The following is a 19,087-nucleotide window of genomic DNA, read 5'->3' as shown; positions in this document are numbered from 1 at the left end:
TACGATTAGCAATGATTCACTGAAGGAGACACGTAGGAACAGCCCATCCACCCGAGGGGCGATTCAGCGTTTCTTTCTACCTCTAAGCCATCACGCTGGTGTGGGCAGGAACGCCCAGGGCCAGCCGAACTGCTTGTTGGTAGAGCCGCGGCGGGCTGCCGGCCCTCTGTTGGTATTTGGTAGAAAACACTAGACAGACCCAATAACAAATGCTCATCTTTGGGAATGTGCGAAGACTTGCCTTATGGAATACATGCTTTAAAACTGTCACCCGGTATAATGAATACTTAGATCCATGCAAGGGTCACAAGAAGACTAGACCGTAGCCTGCTGCTAGTTGCCAAAGCCCAGGGACATTCCTGTGTAAGGGTTACTTGAGAAAGAAGGCAGCCCTTCCAAAAGACATCAAGTTCATCGCTGGGGCATTTGGGGAAGGCAGCGGGGTCCACAGTCACCCCCACACATTACTGGAGGCAGAAGACTGACTCTGAAAGGATTTGGGTATCTCAGGATTCTGTCTTTCTCTCTTTGTCCCCGTGTTGGTTTAAGACGGCGGAGAGGGCTGGGGCAAGGTGTGCTGCCCTCCTGCTGCCATGGACCCCAGGGCTTGGAAAACCAGTTTGTGTGATAGACCTCCTTGGAGAGAGAGCCTAGGCTGTGGCATCTGACAAGGGAAGGCTGGACCGGAAGGAGAGAGACGGCAGGCAGTGAATGAAGGGGCTCGCTGGTCCTTCCCATGGCTCCCTCGGGCCCCTGAGGGTCAGCAGCCCCAAGCATTCTCCTCTTCGTTTCGGTCAGCACAGAAGTGATGGTTGCCCTGTGAGACGGGGAACCCGGAGACGTCGGTGCCAAAGACTGCCTCCGGAGGCTTTGTCGCCCCATCCGTCTCGGCTCCACACAGCCGTGGTGCTGAGATCCCTGACTCCTGTTTCCTACTTACTCTCTGGGAGACTTGGTCGCAGACACACCTTACCTCAGGCAGACAGACTCGGGCAGGTGTGAAGGCCCTGGCACCTGGCCGTGCAATGGAGAGGCCTCCCTGTCCACTGCCCCCAGGCCCGGGGAGTGAAAGGTTTCATTACCCAGGCTCAAAACCCAGGCTAACACAGAAGAGAGAAGTCCTAGAAACCGAGCAGATTTTAGAGAGCAAATGATGTTGAGGAGGGCGGTTGTAACTGGTCCTGATATGGACCCTGCTCTTTTTTTTTTATCATGCAGTGAGGTCAGCAAGAAGATTCCAGGCTGCTCTGCAAGGAGCCCCTGCCCCTGATGGAGGAGGAGCATCCTGCTCCACCAGGTCTGGGGTCGGGGGTCCCCCTCCAATAAGACAATAATGATTCCTGGTGAGCTCGGGTAAGTGCGGTTCTGGAGGTGATTGGCGTGCATTGCACTGAGCTGCTCCGTGAGCTCAACCAGAGACCTTTCTTTAGCTGAAATAATGAAGCCCAGCACCACACTGGGGGTTGCAGTGACTGTAGTGTGAGTTTGTCTTCATGCCAAATTCCAGCCACAGCCGGACTGTGTCCTCCACGTTGTTGAACTGAGTGTGTCTTCGCAGCCGCCGTCTGGATGAGAAAACTAAGTGTGCACTCGCTGCTCGTTTCTGGCAAGGCCGCCTTCCATTTGGGATGGAACGATGGGAAGTGCCGCCTTTTGGGGTGGGGGGTGCGTGATGGCCCCGTGGCGGTCTGCAGGTGGAGTTTCTCTCCAGACGGTATCAGTCCAAGCAACACCTGGAGTTTGTGTGCCTTGGCCCTGCCATTGATGGTATTAAAATCATGGGCACTGGCTCTGTTTTGAGGCCATTCACTGGACTGCAGAATAGCCATTGTCCACACTCTATTCTGACTGGTGCGAGAGGAGGGACAGCAAGGTGCAGAGCGACGTCTAGGTCTGTGTTGGCCTCGTGCATTCAGGTCTTGGGGTGGGTTAGAGCCAGGCTCTGCTCTGGCGGCCCCAAAAGGTGCTTCTGCTCAGAAAACGGGCCGCCCGTGGCCAGGGCATGGGCTCGGCATCCGGGAGCCCGCCTTCCTAGCCGCCTGCTTTAAAGGCCTACGGGAACCAGGTGACCTAATTCTAAGTCTGGGGGATGCTGCTGTGGTCATTCCCATTTACAAAATTATTTTGGGAGTGGGGGCTTGACCCTTACTTTCAAAAGCCCTCCAGACAGCAACAGACTGGACTTGCCCTCTCCTTATGTGTTCTCTGTGCAGATGTCAGGTGGCATTTATCAGTAAAGTTGAGGAAAATGTCATCCCCTGGGCCAGCCAAACGGAGCTGGGTGTGCTGGAGCCGTTCTCTTCCCCGTGAAGTTAAAAATTCAGTGAATAACCCAGAAACCCCATTTTGGATCAGCCCACCCCACAGCGGGTGAGCTTTCTGTTTGAAGGATGTGTGGTCTCCTCACAGCTGCACAGACCAGAGCACCGCAGGGCTGACTGTGCTAGAAAAGGTGAGCAGGGACCTCGTTACGGGGAGTCGGCCGTTCTTTCTTAATCTCGTGTGTTTGAAATGCTTCCCGCATATGGCTGTCTGCTCCTTTCTGTGGGACAGAAAATATATATATATATATACACACACATATATATATACATACATATATATACATATGTGTGTGTGTGTGTATATATATATATGTGTGTATATAGAGATATTATCCAGGTAGTTTTTACTACTGTTGACAGCCTGTAAATAAGTACTTCAAAAAAATAACTTAAACCAGTAGCTTTATTTGTCCCATACACAAATGTTCTGGGTACTTAGCACTAGAAAATCAACAAATTCAGACTTTTAAAAATGCCCCAAACTGTTCAAAGTTTAACTCTGCTTTTTGAGAATTTGTCAGCACCTATTAAAATCCTTTATTCTTCAACTACTGTTTTTTAGATTCTGGATAAAATGAGTTTTTAAAACTGTAATCAGTTGTTGCGCTTCAACACCTGAGGTCTAACGTAGCCAGTCCTTATTCCTCTTAAAGAAACAAGCGAGCCCTGGCTGGTATATAGCTCAGTGGATTGAGTGCGGGCCTGTGAACCAGAGGATCATGGTTCGATTCCCAGTCAGGGCACATGCCTGGGTTGCAGGCCAGTTCCCAGCAGGGGTCCCAAAAGAGGCAACCATACGTTGATGTTCTCTCCCTCTCTCCATTCTTTCCCCTCTAAAAATAAATAAAATTAAAAAAAAAAAGAAACAAGCGAGAAAGTGAGGTTCCCCTCACTGGGGCTGCCCTTGGGGGAGGGGAAGGCTAAGCAGTGCCATTGCCAAATGATGCTTTTGATGATGTAAGGAAACCCAGCGACCACAGACCCCTTTTTTTGTTTTAAAGAATAGAAGATTAAATTAGCACCTTTGGCACACGTTTGATTATAGAGAGTGCCTAGTGTCGGCACCGACAAATCACACAGACGCAGAGAACTCTCTAGATTCTGACGACATCGGAGGTTTGCCCTGGTTCCGCAGAGCAGAGCAGCATCTCTGCAGAGATGCCGTGGGGGCCTCAGCAGCATGTTCCAGAAAGAAATTCTCCACAGGTTGAAACGCCAAACACATACAACGTATTGCGTCGACTCACATAATTTAGTCCATTGTAACAGAGCTGTTCTACGAAAACCAGTGACTGGGTACTGCACGGGCTCCCCTCTCCCCGTGTGATCCCGGCTCCGCGTGGCCCAGGTGAGAGCAGGCAGCACCTGGGGGCACCCACCCCCGCTTGACAGGCTGGCTCACAGACGCAGACCAGACCAACCCTCGGTCCCCTACTGGAAAGAAAGGGGCGTTGCTTTCACCTCGGCGTGGAACTGGAGCGTGGTGAGAATAGGTTGCAGACCAAAATGTGAATCCGGGTGTTGAAACGATGCCTGTGTCAGCTGGGCCTTCACAGAACAGCAGCCAGCACCAGCCACCCGGACACCTCGGAGGCCGGGGCCCGCCCAGCAGACCCCTGTCCGCCCTGCTTCTGCACGCCTGCCTCCCCGTGTCCGTGAGACGGGGGTGCACTGAGAAACAGTGGGCACCCGCCGTGTTCCCGTGGAGAAAACTGCCAGCAGGCTTTCTAACTCGCATTTTAACTGTCGAAAAAGATTTTTAAAAAGTCTTTTGCTTAGGTGATGTCCGATTTATGGACTGTATTTCTCATGTTTAGAAATCATTCTTTACATTTCAAATTTTAAGAGGAAAAAACCCTTCTGAGGTGTTGATAAAGCCCTTTGCATAAATGTGTTCTCTTCTCTCCATGCTGCCACTAAGCTAAACCAAAAGCTGTGAAAATAAAAACAAATGTGTTCATGAGTGTGTGCAGGCGAGAAAGCGTTTTTATTTACAGGTCAAAGTCTTTGTCTCACAAAGCTACCAAATTTTAAAAAGAATGTCACCTTTTCTTCCTTGTTGTGCAACCCAGAGATTGTCAAAAGAAAAAAAAAGAGCTTTTGTTGCATTTTTGATGCCGGCATGAGGTTTTTGTCCACCTTCTTTTTTCATGTATCTGTGTACAGAAAATTCTGTTTGTTGTTTACTATGGGATTAGTATTACATTTTGAGGTAAACAAAAGAATTTGTATTGCTTGATAAACTGTTAGCGTGTAAATTTCCAAGGTTTCTTTACCTCAATTAACTTAAAGTACTGGACCAATAAACCTATAAAAGATGCTTTCTTTACCCGGAGTCAGGTTCTCATTTGTACCGCTGTCTGAGAGCGAAAACGTCACGCCTCTTCCTTCTTTCGTCTCCCAAGTTGGCCTGCGAGAGTCCAGGGTGTACAGTGCAACAGAAAGAACATGTCACTGAACAACTTTTACTCTTTACTTTTTTGTAGACCCCTCCTCCATCTCCCATCTCCTACAAGTTGGCACCAGTGTGGGGAGGTGAGGAAATTTCCAGTGTCCTTAGCCATACTTGACACCACGCCGGGCCGGTAGGCTTGGCAGCCAGCCGGGGAAATTCCATGAAGGATTTCCTTCTCCTCCATCCCATTGCAAAGCAGAACCAGTCATTTCCTGACTTCTTTTTGACTGCTGAGATGTGATGTAGAATCTGTAAGGAAAGAAGAAACGTCTGTGGTTCTTTAGAGCTTACAGTGCGTTGCAAAATCAGGGACCAGAATGCTTGGTTAAGTTTACCTAATGATGACAATGGACTGGAAAGGAACTTAAACTGGTGTTAAACTTGGCTTACCAATAGTAGACATCACTAATATAATGCAGCCCTACAAGGTGAGGCTGCAAGGTGGGATGAGAGAGACATCAAATTTCAGCCTTTCCACTTACTATCTGATAGACAAGTCACGTCTCTCTGAACTTCAGTGTTGTGACTTTTGAATGGAGATGTGCCCTCCCCGAGGAGTTGCCAATTGGACTGGCCATGCGGTATGCAAAGCCCCTAAGTGCCAGCTGGGCACCAATTATATATCAGCCCTTATGGGAAGACTCCTCCTATAGTTTAAATATGACCAACTTCAATACTAAGCATCTTCTAATAACAATCATTCCTGGATGCTTTGTCATTGAAAATAAAAAAGCAGGCCCTGGCTGGTGTGGCTCAGTGGATTGAGCCCCAATCTGAGAACTTAAAAGGTCACGGGTTCGATTCTGTCAGGGCACATGCCTGAGTGGCAGGCCAGGTCCCCAGTTGAGGACATGTGAGAGGCAACCATTTGATGTTTCACATATTACTGTTTCCCTCCCTCTTGTTCTCTCTTCCTCTCCTCTCTCTAAAAATAAGTAAAAATAAAATCTTTAAAAAAATAAAATTAAGAAGTGGGATATACTTTTTAAAACTGGTTTCTTTTAAGGAAGATGACAGAGGCAGTATGCTGGCGGGTTCGGTGGAAATAGATTGTAAATGTGACATGAAGTGACAGAAAGGGAGCTGGATTTAAGAGATTTTGGTGATGAAGGGGAAGAGTCGGAGATCACTGGGCGGCCTCCAGCCTGGTAGAACTATGAACTCGATCAGGAGGGAAAAAGGAAAGATGGAGTGAGTTTAGTTGGTGGGCTGGAGAAGAACACTTTGGACTGGACTTCTGTTTGTGGGAGTCGAGCTGGAGGTGTTGACTGGATGGCCTGAAGGAGAGTTCTGGAAGCCGCGGGAGTAAACTAGCTCATTTGGAAGACAACCAGAGACATGCTTTGGGAGCCTCAAGAATTCAGGATACAGGGAGAGGAGGGAGGGGACTCAGGGACAGATTTTAGGGAGGAAAATCAGGACCACAGAGCCGAACAGTGGCTCTGAAGCCTGAGCGTTTGTGAAAACACCGGTGGTTGGGCGCCACCCACAGAGTATGGTTCTGGAGGGCCGGAGAATTTGCACTTCTAACAGGTTCCCAGGGGTTGCTGATGCTGCTGGAACATCTGTTAGAGGAAATGGCGACCTGGGGAGAGTGGGAAAGGTTTGAAACCACTACTTTAGTGACAGGTGGGGTCGAACGGGAGCCATTGCAGAGGCTTTGAGAGCCCAGACCAGGTTAAACTCACAGCGAAAGTCAGGGTCCATGTGGGCAAATAAGAAAGACATTTTAGGTGCTCAGAGCAAGCTTGTAAGGAGCAGGAATGAAGCTGCCGGTGATCGGATTCGTTCGGGTCCAGGGAACTTTCAAGGGCCGGGGTGGGACAAAAGGAAGAGCATATTGGCAAGAGTTTAGACAGGAGCATGGCCTCGAACTTGCCTTTCCCATCCCACCTGCTGGGTGTGTGTGTGGCTTCTCTCAGGGAGGGGCTCTCTGCCTTCCTCCTAGTTGCCTGCAACCCAAGTCTGAGTCCTTCCCGTCTCCGTCAGCCTCACCCTCTCCAGACCATTCACTGCCACCTCCTGTTGAACTCTAGCCCCCAAATACTTCTCCAAGTCCACCTGCCGTGCTCTGTCCTCAGAGCTTCTTACCAGGTGTCAGTCCGCCATCATCCTTCACCTGGCTGACTGCAGGAGTCTCTCTGCTTCTCTCCTTTCTGCAAATCTCGCTCTCACCTTCCTCCACCAGGTCACCCCCCCCACCCGCACCGCCAGACGGCTCTCACATACAAAGGGACGCATTCTGCGTTCCTGCGTAGAACCTTTCCACAGCTAGCCCCATTCCTCGAGAGAGAGACATTTTTTAAAGGCTAGATTTGATGTTGTTCCTTCTCACCACCCCAGTATTATCTCTCCATTCCATCTTTGTTACCTCTTCCTCCCTCCCTCTTTGGGGCATTCACATGGTCTTTCTTTATCTTGGAATGTGTCTACCTTCCGATCTTCCAGAGCATTGTTTCAAATGCCTGGAGTCTCTCCCGACTTCTGGCCTTTCTGATTCCTTATCCTCCCGTTCTTATCCAGTGCCACTTCTGAGAATACTCATCGGGACTACATACTCCCTCACGTTGGTGCTGACTGTAGGGTGCATCACTGCCTGCTCTTCTGTTTGCTCCAGCCCCTAGACTCTACACTCTGCTAAGTCAGCAGCAGTCATGTTCTCGCTCGCTCTCTGCACCTAGCACGGTGCTGGCACCTTAGGAGATGCGCCATGAAGGGTTCTTCCTTCCCTGCCAACGATCAGCGATACCAAAGCCTCTGAGCCCAAGTGCTCTGAGATTTAGGAACGCCACACCTGTAGTGACAGAGGACATCTCATCTGGGATAGAATGAGTCACATCCACACTATGAATGTTGCCTTTGTGAGGAGCTGAGCCCGCTTTTATATACGTAAGTAAACTAGGCAATAAAATGACCTCAACATAAAATGGCTCTTTGTATATTTCCTCTCTCCTCTCCCTTCACACTACTCACTTTGCAAAATATGGATGACTGAAAGTGTTCAATTTAATATTCCATTAAATTAAAAGTCTTGATATTTTCTTTTTAAAAAGACAACAGTGACAATGACAACAAAACTACCCCCAAGCCGAGAGCCTGAGGTCTGAACCTCTCCCGTGCGTTCACAGCTCCCAAGGCCTCAGGAAGCAAGCAGTGTTTTCTCCAAAGTTTTATTTTAGTTTAAAAAATATTGACTGATGTTCACCATTGGCAGTTCGTATGAAAGATCCCTTCCACGTTTCCCCAGGCTGTTGACAATGCGTGCCTTCGTTTGAGTTCTCACCTGGTTCTCCCAGCACCACGCCCAGGTGACTAGTCAGTCCTACCGTGGAGCCTGGGAGGCAATTTCTGGAAGGAATAAAAGGCTGCTGGCTGAAGCTCCTCGAAGCGTCTGGTACGGCTGTGCATGCAGCTTACACATGACCGTGAAGGTTCATGCTCAGCTGCCGCAGAACCTAACCTCGGCCTACTGGGGGCGTCCGAAAGCGAAGAAAGTTCTTCCATCCCCAGGAAAATGCTTTTCCCACCCACCAGGGACCCCTGCGTCAGAGCAGGCGATTCGGAGCCTGACTCTGGCTGAGACTCAGGTTCCTTGGCAGTGGGTCGCTCTGGTCACCAGTCCCTGGTCTCTTCCTTTGTCTTCAGAGGGGCCTGGCCACAGCTGGTGTTTTTTGGCCTCCTGCGGGCAGCACCTTCATTTCTCTGTGACGTCTGCCTGTTTCACCCATGAGGCTTGTTTGTAGGCCACGATGCTGCAAGAATTGACAAGAGAGAATTACAAGAGAACGGCAGGACTGGGGCAAAGATGTGCTTTGTCTGCACCAATGGCAGGGAGGCCTCTAGCCGCCTCTTTAGAGGTGTCATGTCTCATCACCACTGATAGGTGAGACCCTGTGCGGTACAGCATCAGAATGCTGGACCGAGTGGAGACACACAGCCCAAGGGAGCTTCTCTCATTCCAGGCTCATCCCAGTCATGTAACATCCGCAACCCTTTGCATCTCCATTTTTCTGGAATCTCTTTCTATCTCCCTCCTGCCCGAGGATGAACTCCCACGTGGATCTCAAGATCCAGGGTCACTCATCCCAAGTAGGGTCAGCTGCCTCATCATCTGCCTTTTCACAGCCCCTTCACATCTTCCATAATCCTTACACTGATTAAAGATACCTGCAGATAAATGCACGTGTAGGAATGTGTAGCCCTAAGTTGAGATCTTGGATCTGTGTGACCCGGGGGTCCTTGGTTTTCTTGCCTGTTTGGGCTCTAGGCACCTCAGGCTCTGTGCTCCATCTGGATGATACAGAACACCTGGAGCTGCTGGAGCGGGTGTGAGCCTAAACCCACACCTGCAAAGGAAAGCTTTGTGGAAACTTCCAGTCCCCCTGATTCCCCACCTTCCGAGAGCCCCAGGTCTCTACAGGGAGGGACTCTTACTGGACTTTAAACTTATATAAAACTGGCAAGGGGCGAGCCAAGACTTGGAGGCAGCCAGCCCAGGCCCACGTGAACTCCGGGGTGCAGCCGTGACCCTGCAGCTGAGCCCGATTGAGGAGCACTACAGGGCAGCCACAAGGTGATGGGCAGCCCCAGACTTCAAGGTCAGGCGACAGGCAGCACTGGGATGTGCTGGGCAGCAGTGCTGGTAGTGGGTGGCGTGCCCTATGATGGATCATTCGTTCATGAAACAGATGCACTTGAGTACTTCCTGGATGGCAGGGTCACTACCGGACACAGAGGGCACACGGTGAGACAGCCGCTATGCTCCCTACAAGGGCGCCTGCAGCCTGCAGGTGAGCGCTAGGAACAGATACTAAACAATCACCACTGTCGTGCTATGGAGGAAAAGGATAGGAGTTTTGGGAAGCACATAAGAGAAGGATCTAGTTCAGATCGAGAAGCGGATTTTCTCAGATCCTCTTAACCACAGCTGGCTGGGTTAAGAAAGAGGTGTGGGTGGGAAGGGGGGCAGCATGAGGAGAGGCCACGGGGTCAGAAGCATAGCATTAGGAGGGTGGTGAGTGGCAGGAGTAGGAGCCTAGGGAGGTTGGTGAGGCCAAGTATTGTAAGACCTTGTGGTCCGTGGTGTAATGTTTGGGTTTCATCCTAAGAGCATTGAAAGCCAAGTGCAGCGTTTTGAGCAAGAGATGACATGGTCTGATTTACCCTTTTGGGAAATGGCTCTGGCCACCTGGTGGAGAGAAGATGGGAGGTGAACGAGGGTGGGTGTGGGGAGGTGACTCAGGGCTGATTGGGGCATCCAAGTGCTTTGGACTAGGGGTGGAAGCAGAAAGACAGAAAGATAAGGATGAATTTGAGGCATATTTGGAGGTAGACTCGATGGGGCCCGGTGTGCTGGGAGGGGAGGAAGGAGAGAGAGGACACGGTGAGTCTGAGTGGTGGTGCCATTTAATGAGATGGGAAAGGCTGGAGAGAGAACAGACTTGGGAGAGTGTCAGAGCCGAATTTTGGATATTTAAATGATAATGTGAAGCTCTGAAAGTACCTGAGGTGACTTGGAGCAGCAGTTCCCAACCTTTTTGGCACCAGGGACCAGGTTCAAGGAAAATTTTTCTACAGATGAGGGGTGGGGATGGTGTCAGGATGATTCAAGTGCATTGCATTCAAGCTCACCTCCTGCTGTGCAGCCCGGCTCCTAACAGCCTGGGACTGGTTCCAGTCCGAGGCCTGGAGGTTGGGGACCCCTGACTTAGAGAATATAAATCAACAAGATGACAACCCAGAGCAGAGCCCCAAAGAATTCTTCCATATGGAGGTTTGTGGAGAAGAAGCGATCGGAGAGGTAGGAGAACAACCAGGAGATGGAGGTGTTGAGAAAGACAAGTGGCAGTGACAAGTGCCACCCAAGGAAAGAGTGATCAACAGGGTTGGGGGCCACTGAGAAATCGTGGGGTGAGGAGTGCAGAGAATCCACTGGATTCAGCTTTGAAGAAGTCCTGTCTTAGTCTTAGTGAGAGCAGCTCTAGGGAGTTGAGCTGGGGAGTCAGTCTGTAGAGGGTTGCAAAGGAAATGAGGAGGCACATGAGACAGCGTGAGCAGACCAGCCTTTGGAGGACTTGGCTGTAAAGAGGAGGAGGGGGAGACAGGAGAGAGGGCGGTGGATCGTGCATCAGGTCCGGTAGGGAGAGTTCAGGACAGAGAGCATCTCACCACTGTGGTGAGCACTTGGAGGAAATGGGGGAGGTGGCACCCAGATACTCGGTGACTTCTCTTTTTCTTTTTAAAAACTTATTTGTTTTTAGAGAGAGGGGAAGGGAAGGAGAGAGGGAGAGGCACACCCCAACTGGGGACCTGGCCGGCAACCCAGGCCTATGCCCTGACTGGGGTGGAACCGGTGACCTTTCAGTCTGCAGGCCAATGCTCAGTCCACTGAGCTACACCAGCCAGGACACCTGGTGACTTTTCTAAGAAGTGGTGTCACTTAGTGGATAAGGGAGACTGCTTGGGTTCAAATCCAGTCTCTGCCACTTATAGCTACATACCCTTTGGCAAGTTGCAGAAAGCTTTAGACAGGGGTGTCCAACCTGTGGCTCATGGGCCGCGTGTGGCTCGGGATGGCTATGAAAGGGGCCCAACACAAAACTGTCAGCTTACTTAAAACATTGAAATTTTTTGTGTGTGATTACATGTTGCAGTGTATTTAATGTGTGGCCTAGATAACTCTTCTTCTTCCAGGGTGGCCCAGAGAGGCCAAGAGGTTGGACACCTGCTAGATTTCGTTTCCTTATCTCAAAATGGGGATAATAATGGTAATTACATAAGAGGACTATTTGAGAAGACTAAATTAATTAAAATATATCAAATATTTAAAGCTGTGCCTGTCAGATATTAAGGGCACTAAAGTGTATGTAATTATTATCATAAAGAAGGGTGGGGCACCCTGGCTGGTGTGCCCACTGGATTGAGTGCCAGCCTGTGAACCAAAGGGTCATCGGATCAATTCCCAGTCAGGGCACTTGCCTGGGTCACAGCCCAGGTCCCCAGTGGGGAGCACTCGAGAGGTAAGCACACATTGATGTTTCTCTCCCACTCTTTCTCTCTCCCTTCCCCTCTATCTAAAAATAAGTAAATAAAAATCTTAAAAATTTTTTTTCAACCTTTAAAAAAAGGGTGAGGGAGGAAAAGGATAGGATGGGTACAAATGAACATAGGTTTGCAGATTTACTTCAGGGAAGATGGGGCCATTCTTCTCCGATGGCTTCTATTCTCTAGGAAACATGAGGTAGTAGCTGAGCACGTGTGTGTGGAGTGGGGAATGGGCTGCAGATGGGCAGAGTCAGACACTAATTTCTTCAGCATCTCCCCACTGCATATAAAGAAGAGCAGGCAGGAGAGGGCAGGAAACGTGAAGTTGGCTCCCTTTGGTACCCGGAAGGACCGGAGCCAAAGTCCCTTCTTGCGAATGGGCTGTTGGCAGCTGCAGCCCAGGGACCTCTCCTCCCAGCCTCTGCCCTCCACGGGCCCCTCTGCTCTCTGCTCTGACGTGCCTCCTTGGGTTCTTATGTCCTTGGGATGCAGCTTCTCTTTCTGCTGTTAGAAAGTTCTGCTGGTCTCACCTGTGAATCTCACTTAATAATTAATGGTACGGCCTTGGCCTCTTATTGCTGTAAGAACTTTCCCTGTGGTGGAAGGGAAAGGCAATGAAGACACTCCCCGTATACTAGAGGTTCTCAATCTTGGTTGCACATTTGAATAACCCAGAGAGCTTTTAAAAGTTTCTGTGCCCAGGCTGCACCCAGATCAACTGAGTCAGAACCTCTGGGGGTGGGATCCAGACATGGGTCACTTTCACATTTCTCTGTTTAGTGATTCCACTGTACAGCGAGCCGAGGAGGCTTTGTTCACATACCGCTTCCTCTACTGCTAACTGTCTACAAAAGGGGGAAACAATTAGCAACAACCGAAGCACCTCCTTCACCCACTTGACTGATTCAAGACTCCGTCCCTGCTCCTGTGATATAAGGTTGCAAAGACCACGCACGGCCTACTCAAGATTGCAGGCACAGAATGTACGACTGTGTCCAAGTGTGTGTTACGAATGCCCCGGGGTGAGCTGTCGAGGGCAGCACACCTGCTTCACGTGCCCTAAAAGTCTCTTAAGGAAGGCGAAGCATCCGACTTAGCACACACATGAAGCAGTGGAACCAGAATGGAACCAGTTACTGTCTTCCTTCTCATTGCCTTCATTGGACTATTCCTGTCTTTAACTATGACACCCATTATCTAGTCAGACTTGTTTTCTTTTGTTGTGCCATGGTTTTTGTTTATTTAGGTTAGAGGAACTACTTCAACCTACTGCTGATCAAATGGGACTGGATAGCTGCCAATGTCACGGCTACCAATCCATCGCTGACCTGGATGAAGAGCTGGGGCCCTGAGAGGTTCACCCTGCAGGCCAGGTCCCACAGAGCCCAGACTGTTCGGCCAAGGCTCCCATGAAGCGGGCGCACAGGACAAGAGCTAAGAGCCGGGCAACTTGAGGACGGGTCTGGCCCTGCTCTGCACCTTGAGAAAGTGAGAGCTGGGCCGGGAGGGCACTATAGTGCCTGCTGTTGGCACAAATTTCCTCATCTGTTTGAGCTTCATACCTTATTATTCTTAACTACGAAATAAAGTCAAAAGCCTCGCCCTGGCTGGTGTGGCTCTGTTGATTAAAGCTTCATGCCCCAAACCAAAAAGTTGTGGGTCTGATTTCCAGCCAGGGCACATACCTAGGCTGTGGGTTTGGCCCCCAGTCGGGGCGTGTACAGGCTACCAGTGGTGTTTCTCTCTCACAGACATGTTTCGCCTTCACTCTTCTTCCCTCCCTTCCCCTCTCTGAAATCCATGAGCATGTCCTTGGGTGAGGATTTAAAAAGAAAAAAGAACTCACTTAAAAAAAGTTTAAAAGCGCCTTAATGATTGGTGGCCCCTGTCCCAAAGACCCAACTCTCTTTGGAGGCAGGGACATACACTGTGATGTGATGTGAGAATTGAAAAGGGGGCCTCACCACCACCCACTTCCTACTTCTCCCACCTGCCTTCCCTCATTTTCTCCGCTGCTGCCCACAGCAGCACCACCACCACCACTGACAGGTACAGTTCTCCTGCACTTCTGGGCAGGTCCCTTTAAAACGCAACTCTGCAGTGAATCCCTTGCAGCTGACTGTGGATGCATTTACTGCATTCCTTTGCCCTCCGGTGGGATTGATACAAGCCTGAGAGAACTTCACTTTAGGAGAAGGTGGGAAGGTCCTAAACTCTCTGGGCTGTGCTGACGGATACGTAACCACTCGTCACACTGGCTACGAAGCAGTGGAAATCTGACTAGTCCACACTGAGATGTGCTGTCAGCATGAAGTCCATACTAGATTGCAAAGACTCAGTAAAAAGAAAGAAAACCTCATTGATTAATTTTGTAGATTGATTACATGTGAAGATGATAGTTTGGCTATAGTGGGTTCAATCACACTGTTATTAAAGTTAATTTCACCTGTTGCTGCCATCCTTTTAAAATGTGGCTACTAGAAAGTCTAACATCACAGACATGGCCTGCCCTGGTGGTTCAGGCTGTGCCCTCATCGGACGGGGCTGCTGGAGGGCCGGTCCCTGCCCTGTGGCCCGGCCAGGCGGTGACCTAGGCTGGTGCTCCGGCCGTGCCACTGGAGGGCTGCTTCTTTGCAGCTTTTCTCCCACCTGTTATCTCCTAGGCTTGAGTGCTCTTGTTTTATAAATGAGACAATGTCCCCAAAAGATGTCAAGGGAACTTCCCAAGTCTTTTGGGGACCTCACACAGTCCCCTGGCTGTGAGAGGTCAGGGGTACTGAGCACCCAGGTGCCAAGCCCTTGGAGGGCACAGGGAAGGAGGAGAGGTCGGGAGTGAGGAGGGATGACTTTTCGCTTCCTAAACGTGCTAAACCAAAGAGGTCCGAGAGGTTCCAGAGGTTTCTACTCCCAGCCTCTGAGTATAAGGAAGTGTATGAGGCCCCTATAAATAAATTATATTACAAAACCGCCAGGAAGTGAGCCAGCGGGTTGGGACCTTCTGTTCATTACTTATGACTGTGGGGAATTCCCAAATAATTAATTTGGGGGAACAGCAGGAATCTGTCTTTGTGCGAGAAGCTACTGAGAGCCCACTGAAAATAAATAATGCTTTATGACAGCGGGCTGGATGTGGCCCGCCCGTCCTTGACCTAAGCCCCGGGGCCCTGGCCCAGACAACAGTTGCTGCTCCTGTCTTACCCAATCGGGACGATGGCCAGGAAGGAGAGAAAGGAGGAGAGAGCAAAGCAGGTGCCGACAAACTTTTCCATGGTGAGCTGATAGAGCTCATTATATATCGTGGATGTCACCACCGAGGTGAGAGTCAGGGACAGCTGCAGGAAGACGAACACCTTTCCTGTGGAAGGAACCGAGGTTACCAGGAGATATGCTGCTCTCCCTGCCTGTCCCCAGCTAGCCGAGTCTCCGGGGAGCTCTCGGGGGACCCCTCCCCATCCCCAGGACTCCCTCTGGGTCTCAGGCCTCATTTCACCAGGGCTACTGCCCTGGTGTGGTGGGTCAGCCTGCGGTCCGTGGGTGGGAGTGTCTTCCTTTGGCTGTGGTTTCTCGGCAACTGACTCTCTGCCCCACTCCCCCAATTTCGCTCCCTCTGCCCGCAGTGGGCACCTGTGTGTCCCTAGAGTATTTGAGATTGCTTCTGGAACTCTCTTCATGTGCCTTCTACACGTCTGAACCCAGTGCCTCAAGCCACGCAGCTCTGCAACGGCCCAGGCAGGGAATCTCAGACAGATGCATTTCACTCACCATAGGAGGAGTCCTTGATGAGCTTGGACATGGCTGATCGAATGGTCGTGATGGGGATGAGCGCGAAGAGCATGACGGCTCGAGCTGGAAAGAAATCACACAGGAGCCCTCCTCACTGTAGCCCGGCCTTGGCCAAGGAGGGAATCAGCATAAAGTAAAAGCCTCACTTAGAATTCCCTCTCCCCATAACTTGCTACGCGGCTTGCTCTGCAAGACTCATTATTCCTGGGTAACCGTCTTAACTTGTGTTAGCTAAAGCACAGGCCTTTATGGGTTGTGCAAACCACGTAGAGTTAAACGAATTCTCGTCAACATGGATGCACATATCCACCAGGTGTCTCTTTCTAATACGCTGGCCACTAGCCACAGGTGGCTACTGAACTAAAATGAAATACAATTTTAAGTTCTGTTCTTTATTTGCACTAGCCACATTTCAATTGCTCAATAGCCACCTGTTGCTTGTGGCTTCTCTACTGGACAAAACAGAGACAGGTCACTTTGTCATTGTAGAGGGCTCCCCTGGAGGCCTGGTCTAGAGCTCCCTGCTCGTGGCTGTCTGAAATGAGTCCTCACATGGAAACTCCGTCCCACTGCCTTGAGGGCATTTGCTACATTGGTTATAGAAAGCATTTATAGAGAATTTTTAAACCCATTTTTAGAAAGCCCTTGCTTGGCCAGAAATGATTTTAATTAAAGGGTCTCTTCCGTTGAATTATTTCATGTTTTATCCTTTCAAATTGGGCAGCAGAAACCCAACCCCTCCCCTTCATCCAAGGCCATCACAAAGCCTCTTCTCTGACCCCAGGCCGCCCCTCCCATGACCTCCTAGAGCCGTGGACGCCACTCTGGGAACATTTCCACGGCAACTCAGTTGGCACGATGTGCGGTACAACACAGATCTACCCAAGTGTGCACAGACCTGTCTCCCTGGCCCCTCCGAGGCAGCAGGTCTAATCCCTTGTGCTGAGCGGGGACACCTAGACCACAGCACTCCTGGTATCAGCCCCCCGACTCAGGGGGCCTGCAGCGTCTCCGTGCTGCCTCCCCAGGAATGCCAGACTCACCGATGTAGAACATGTATGTGTATTTCACAAAGGTCAACAGGAAGGCCCCCAGCCCGAAGGAGACCATCCCGATCATGATCATGGTGGTGTCCCGGAAGCAGCGGGAGAAGAGCAGGACGCCCAGGAAGCTGGTGATGAAGATCATGTACCCTGCTGCCATGTTGTAGCCCACCTGCACTTGGTTCCAATGCAGCGGCGCCCTCAGCACAAAAAGGGATATCACGTCCACTGTGCCCACCACAGCCATGTCATAGAGGATGGCACCCAGAAAGAGCAGGGCAATAATGGTTTTGAGGGGCTTCATTTTCCTAGGAGGTAGGGGGGGCCCCTCCACACTCTGCCTCTCTGGCTCGTTGGAATCCAAGGTGCGGTATGTGCCAACGGTACCAGTCACAGTATCCACGGTGGGGGGTGCCTTTCTGGGTTTGGCCTCCAACTGAGGGACTTTCAGGACCAAGAGGCTGTAGAAAAAGGCAAAAGAGGCACAGCTCACGCTGCAGGCCGTCAGCACCAGGCCCCTCCAGGGTTGCCCAGATGTCTGCTGGAAGAGATGCCCTGAGACCATGCTCCCGCAGAACCCTGCCAAGCCCAAGATCAGGTCGATGAAGATGAGGCGGACCGAGCGGCGGCCCTCGGAGGAGCCCAGGGAGCCCAGGGCTACAACTCCCGACCAGTACGCCGAGAAGCCGCCACAGAGCCCATTCAGCCCCACGGCCCAGTACAGCACCTCCACGGGCCAGTCCCACAGCACCTTGAAGAGCAGCCCCAGTCGGCAGAGCAGGAAGCCCAGCAGGGCCACACACAGAGAGATCTTGCGGTGGTAGCGGTCGCTGAGCCAGCCCAGCCCGAAGGCAGGCAGCAAAGGCGTCAGGCCCAGCACCAGGTTGTAGATGATGTAGAAATTGGAGATGGCCTTCTGCTGTTCGTCCTCTAGAGCATCCCGCGGCGACGGGCTGGCGCTGTGGTTGGAGGAGGCTCTGGCCGCAAAGGATTCCTTTACCACTAGGAGCAGCCCCGTGTCGTAGAGGGAGCTGGCCACCTGAGTAGACGCCACCACGGGCTCAATCCAGGTCCGCATCTGAAGGCGAGTCAGGTAGCCCCTGCAAGGGCAGCTGGCCTCGGGGCCCATGTGGTCTCTGATGCGGGATGGAGGGGCTTGCTCAATAGCTGGCTGGCGGCTGCTCCAAAGCGCGTGAGCCGGTGCCTCCCTCGGGTGAGCGCAGGAGAGTGGAGCGGGGTGTGGGGCTCGTGTGACTGTTGCTAGCCCAGTGGCCAAGTAGCCTTCTCGGCTGCGGCCACTCCTCCGGAGCCAGAAGAGGCCGTGCTCCGCCCTCGCCTCCGCCCCTTCCAGCCGGAGTAGCCCGGCAGCCAGGCGCGGGGGAGCGCACTAAGAGTCTTGGCCCCCGGCGTCCGCACCTGTGGCTTCCGCACCTGTGGCGTCCGCACCGGTGGCCTCCGCCTCACGCTGCTCCTGGGAGCGCGGCCGCCTGACCAGGCATCGATATGCTCACAGCCAGGCGTGCCCCGACCTGCTGCAGGTCGCTGCGCATTTCTCCCTGGGGCCTGTCAATGCCCGGGCTGAGAAACCCCAGGCTTCCTTGCTTCCTTCTTTAAGTACGCACTTCTGCAAAGAGGGCCGGGGAGATGGGGCAAGAATGGCCATGCCCCAGGATGGAGAGTCAAAACACAACCTCTCTCCCTCAACCCCGGACACAGTGGCGCAGCCCAGATGGGTAGGAGCCCAAGGTCACACCAGGGAAACTCAAGTCTGCAGGGAGCGTTCACACAGCCGAACAGATCATGTGCTCTGGGTGTAGGGACTAAACTCGAAACAATCTTCTGTGGAAAGGTGTCCTTTAGGTCGTTTTTAGGTGAGCTGTCATCTTCTCTATGCCTCCCTGTCCCTGCCCAGCCCTGTGTCCAGGCCCAGACAACTCTGACTTCTGCAAAGACAAAGACTCACTTGATCCCCCCTTCAAGATGCGTCCCCTGGAGCTGTCCCCTCAGCTTCCTGGCAGTCCCCTCAGAGCTTCCCAAGTGTGCATAGTCCTCTCTCCCTGGCGCCTCTGAGGTAGCTGGTCTAATCCAGCTGGCCTCTTCCTCCCCCTCACCCAGGCCCACCTTGGGAGGAGCCGGTTTCATCCAAGACACGCAGGGCCCTCCCCCTGCTGAACCTGTGTTACCAGAGGCTGCAGCCAAGCGATCCCACCAGCCTGTCCCTGTGAGGGGCGGAGGCTCCAGGGGCCGGGTGGGCGATGGGGAAGGTGGTGCTCAGCAGTTAGAACGGCACTGAGAACAGCAGCCTGAACCAGGGAGCCCACTGTGGCCATCTGGTGAAGGCGTCTGGCTTCGCCAGGGGCTGCAGACACTCGAGGGCATGCTTCGTGCTCCGGAAGGGTCCCTGGTATTTGTCTCAGTTGTCGTCTCCTCTGGGGAAA

General features: G+C 51.8%; 1 protein-coding gene across 2 annotated transcripts; it reads right to left on the bottom strand.

The window, feature by feature from the left end:
• Positions 1 to 7,934: 7,934 nt before the first annotated feature.
• SLC46A2 (solute carrier family 46 member 2) lies at positions 7,935 to 18,067 on the bottom strand. 2 transcript variants are annotated; one of them, XM_037152782.2, is made up of 4 exons: positions 16,650 to 18,059; positions 15,586 to 15,669; positions 15,022 to 15,178; positions 7,935 to 8,531 (listed from the first exon to the last, which is right to left on the bottom strand). In XM_037152782.2, the coding sequence occupies exons 1-4, from the start codon at positions 17,776 to 17,778 to the stop codon at positions 8,474 to 8,476; spliced, it is 1,428 nt and encodes a 475-aa protein (XP_037008677.2). In that variant the 5' UTR covers positions 17,779 to 18,059; the 3' UTR covers positions 7,935 to 8,473. The 2 variants fall into 2 exon arrangements, with proteins under 2 accessions (XP_037008677.2, XP_053512536.1); XM_053656561.1 differs by lacking the exon at positions 15,022 to 15,178 and having other exon boundaries at positions 16,650 to 18,067.
• Positions 18,068 to 19,087: the final 1,020 nt, after the last annotated feature.

This window comes from Artibeus jamaicensis, unplaced genomic scaffold (assembly GCF_021234435.1).
Source record: "Artibeus jamaicensis isolate MK-2021 breed Jamaican fruit bat unplaced genomic scaffold, CSHL_Jam_final scaffold_1964, whole genome shotgun sequence".
Lineage (NCBI taxonomy): Eukaryota > Metazoa > Chordata > Mammalia > Chiroptera > Phyllostomidae > Artibeus > Artibeus jamaicensis.
Note: the sequence above shows the minus strand (reverse complement) of the source record. Positions and strands in the feature narration are given on the sequence as shown.

Coding starts and splice junctions, on each gene's coding strand:
- SLC46A2 (XM_037152782.2), bottom strand. CDS start 17,778: ATGGGCCCCGAGGCCAGCTGCCCTTGCAGGGGCTACCTGACTCGCCTT. Junction 15,670..16,649: donor CACATACATGTTCTACATCG/GTGAGTCTGGCA, acceptor ATTTCTTTCCAG/CTCGAGCCGTCATGCTCTTC. Junction 15,179..15,585: donor CATCAAGGACTCCTCCTATG/GTGAGTGAAATG, acceptor TTCCTTCCACAG/GAAAGGTGTTCGTCTTCCTG.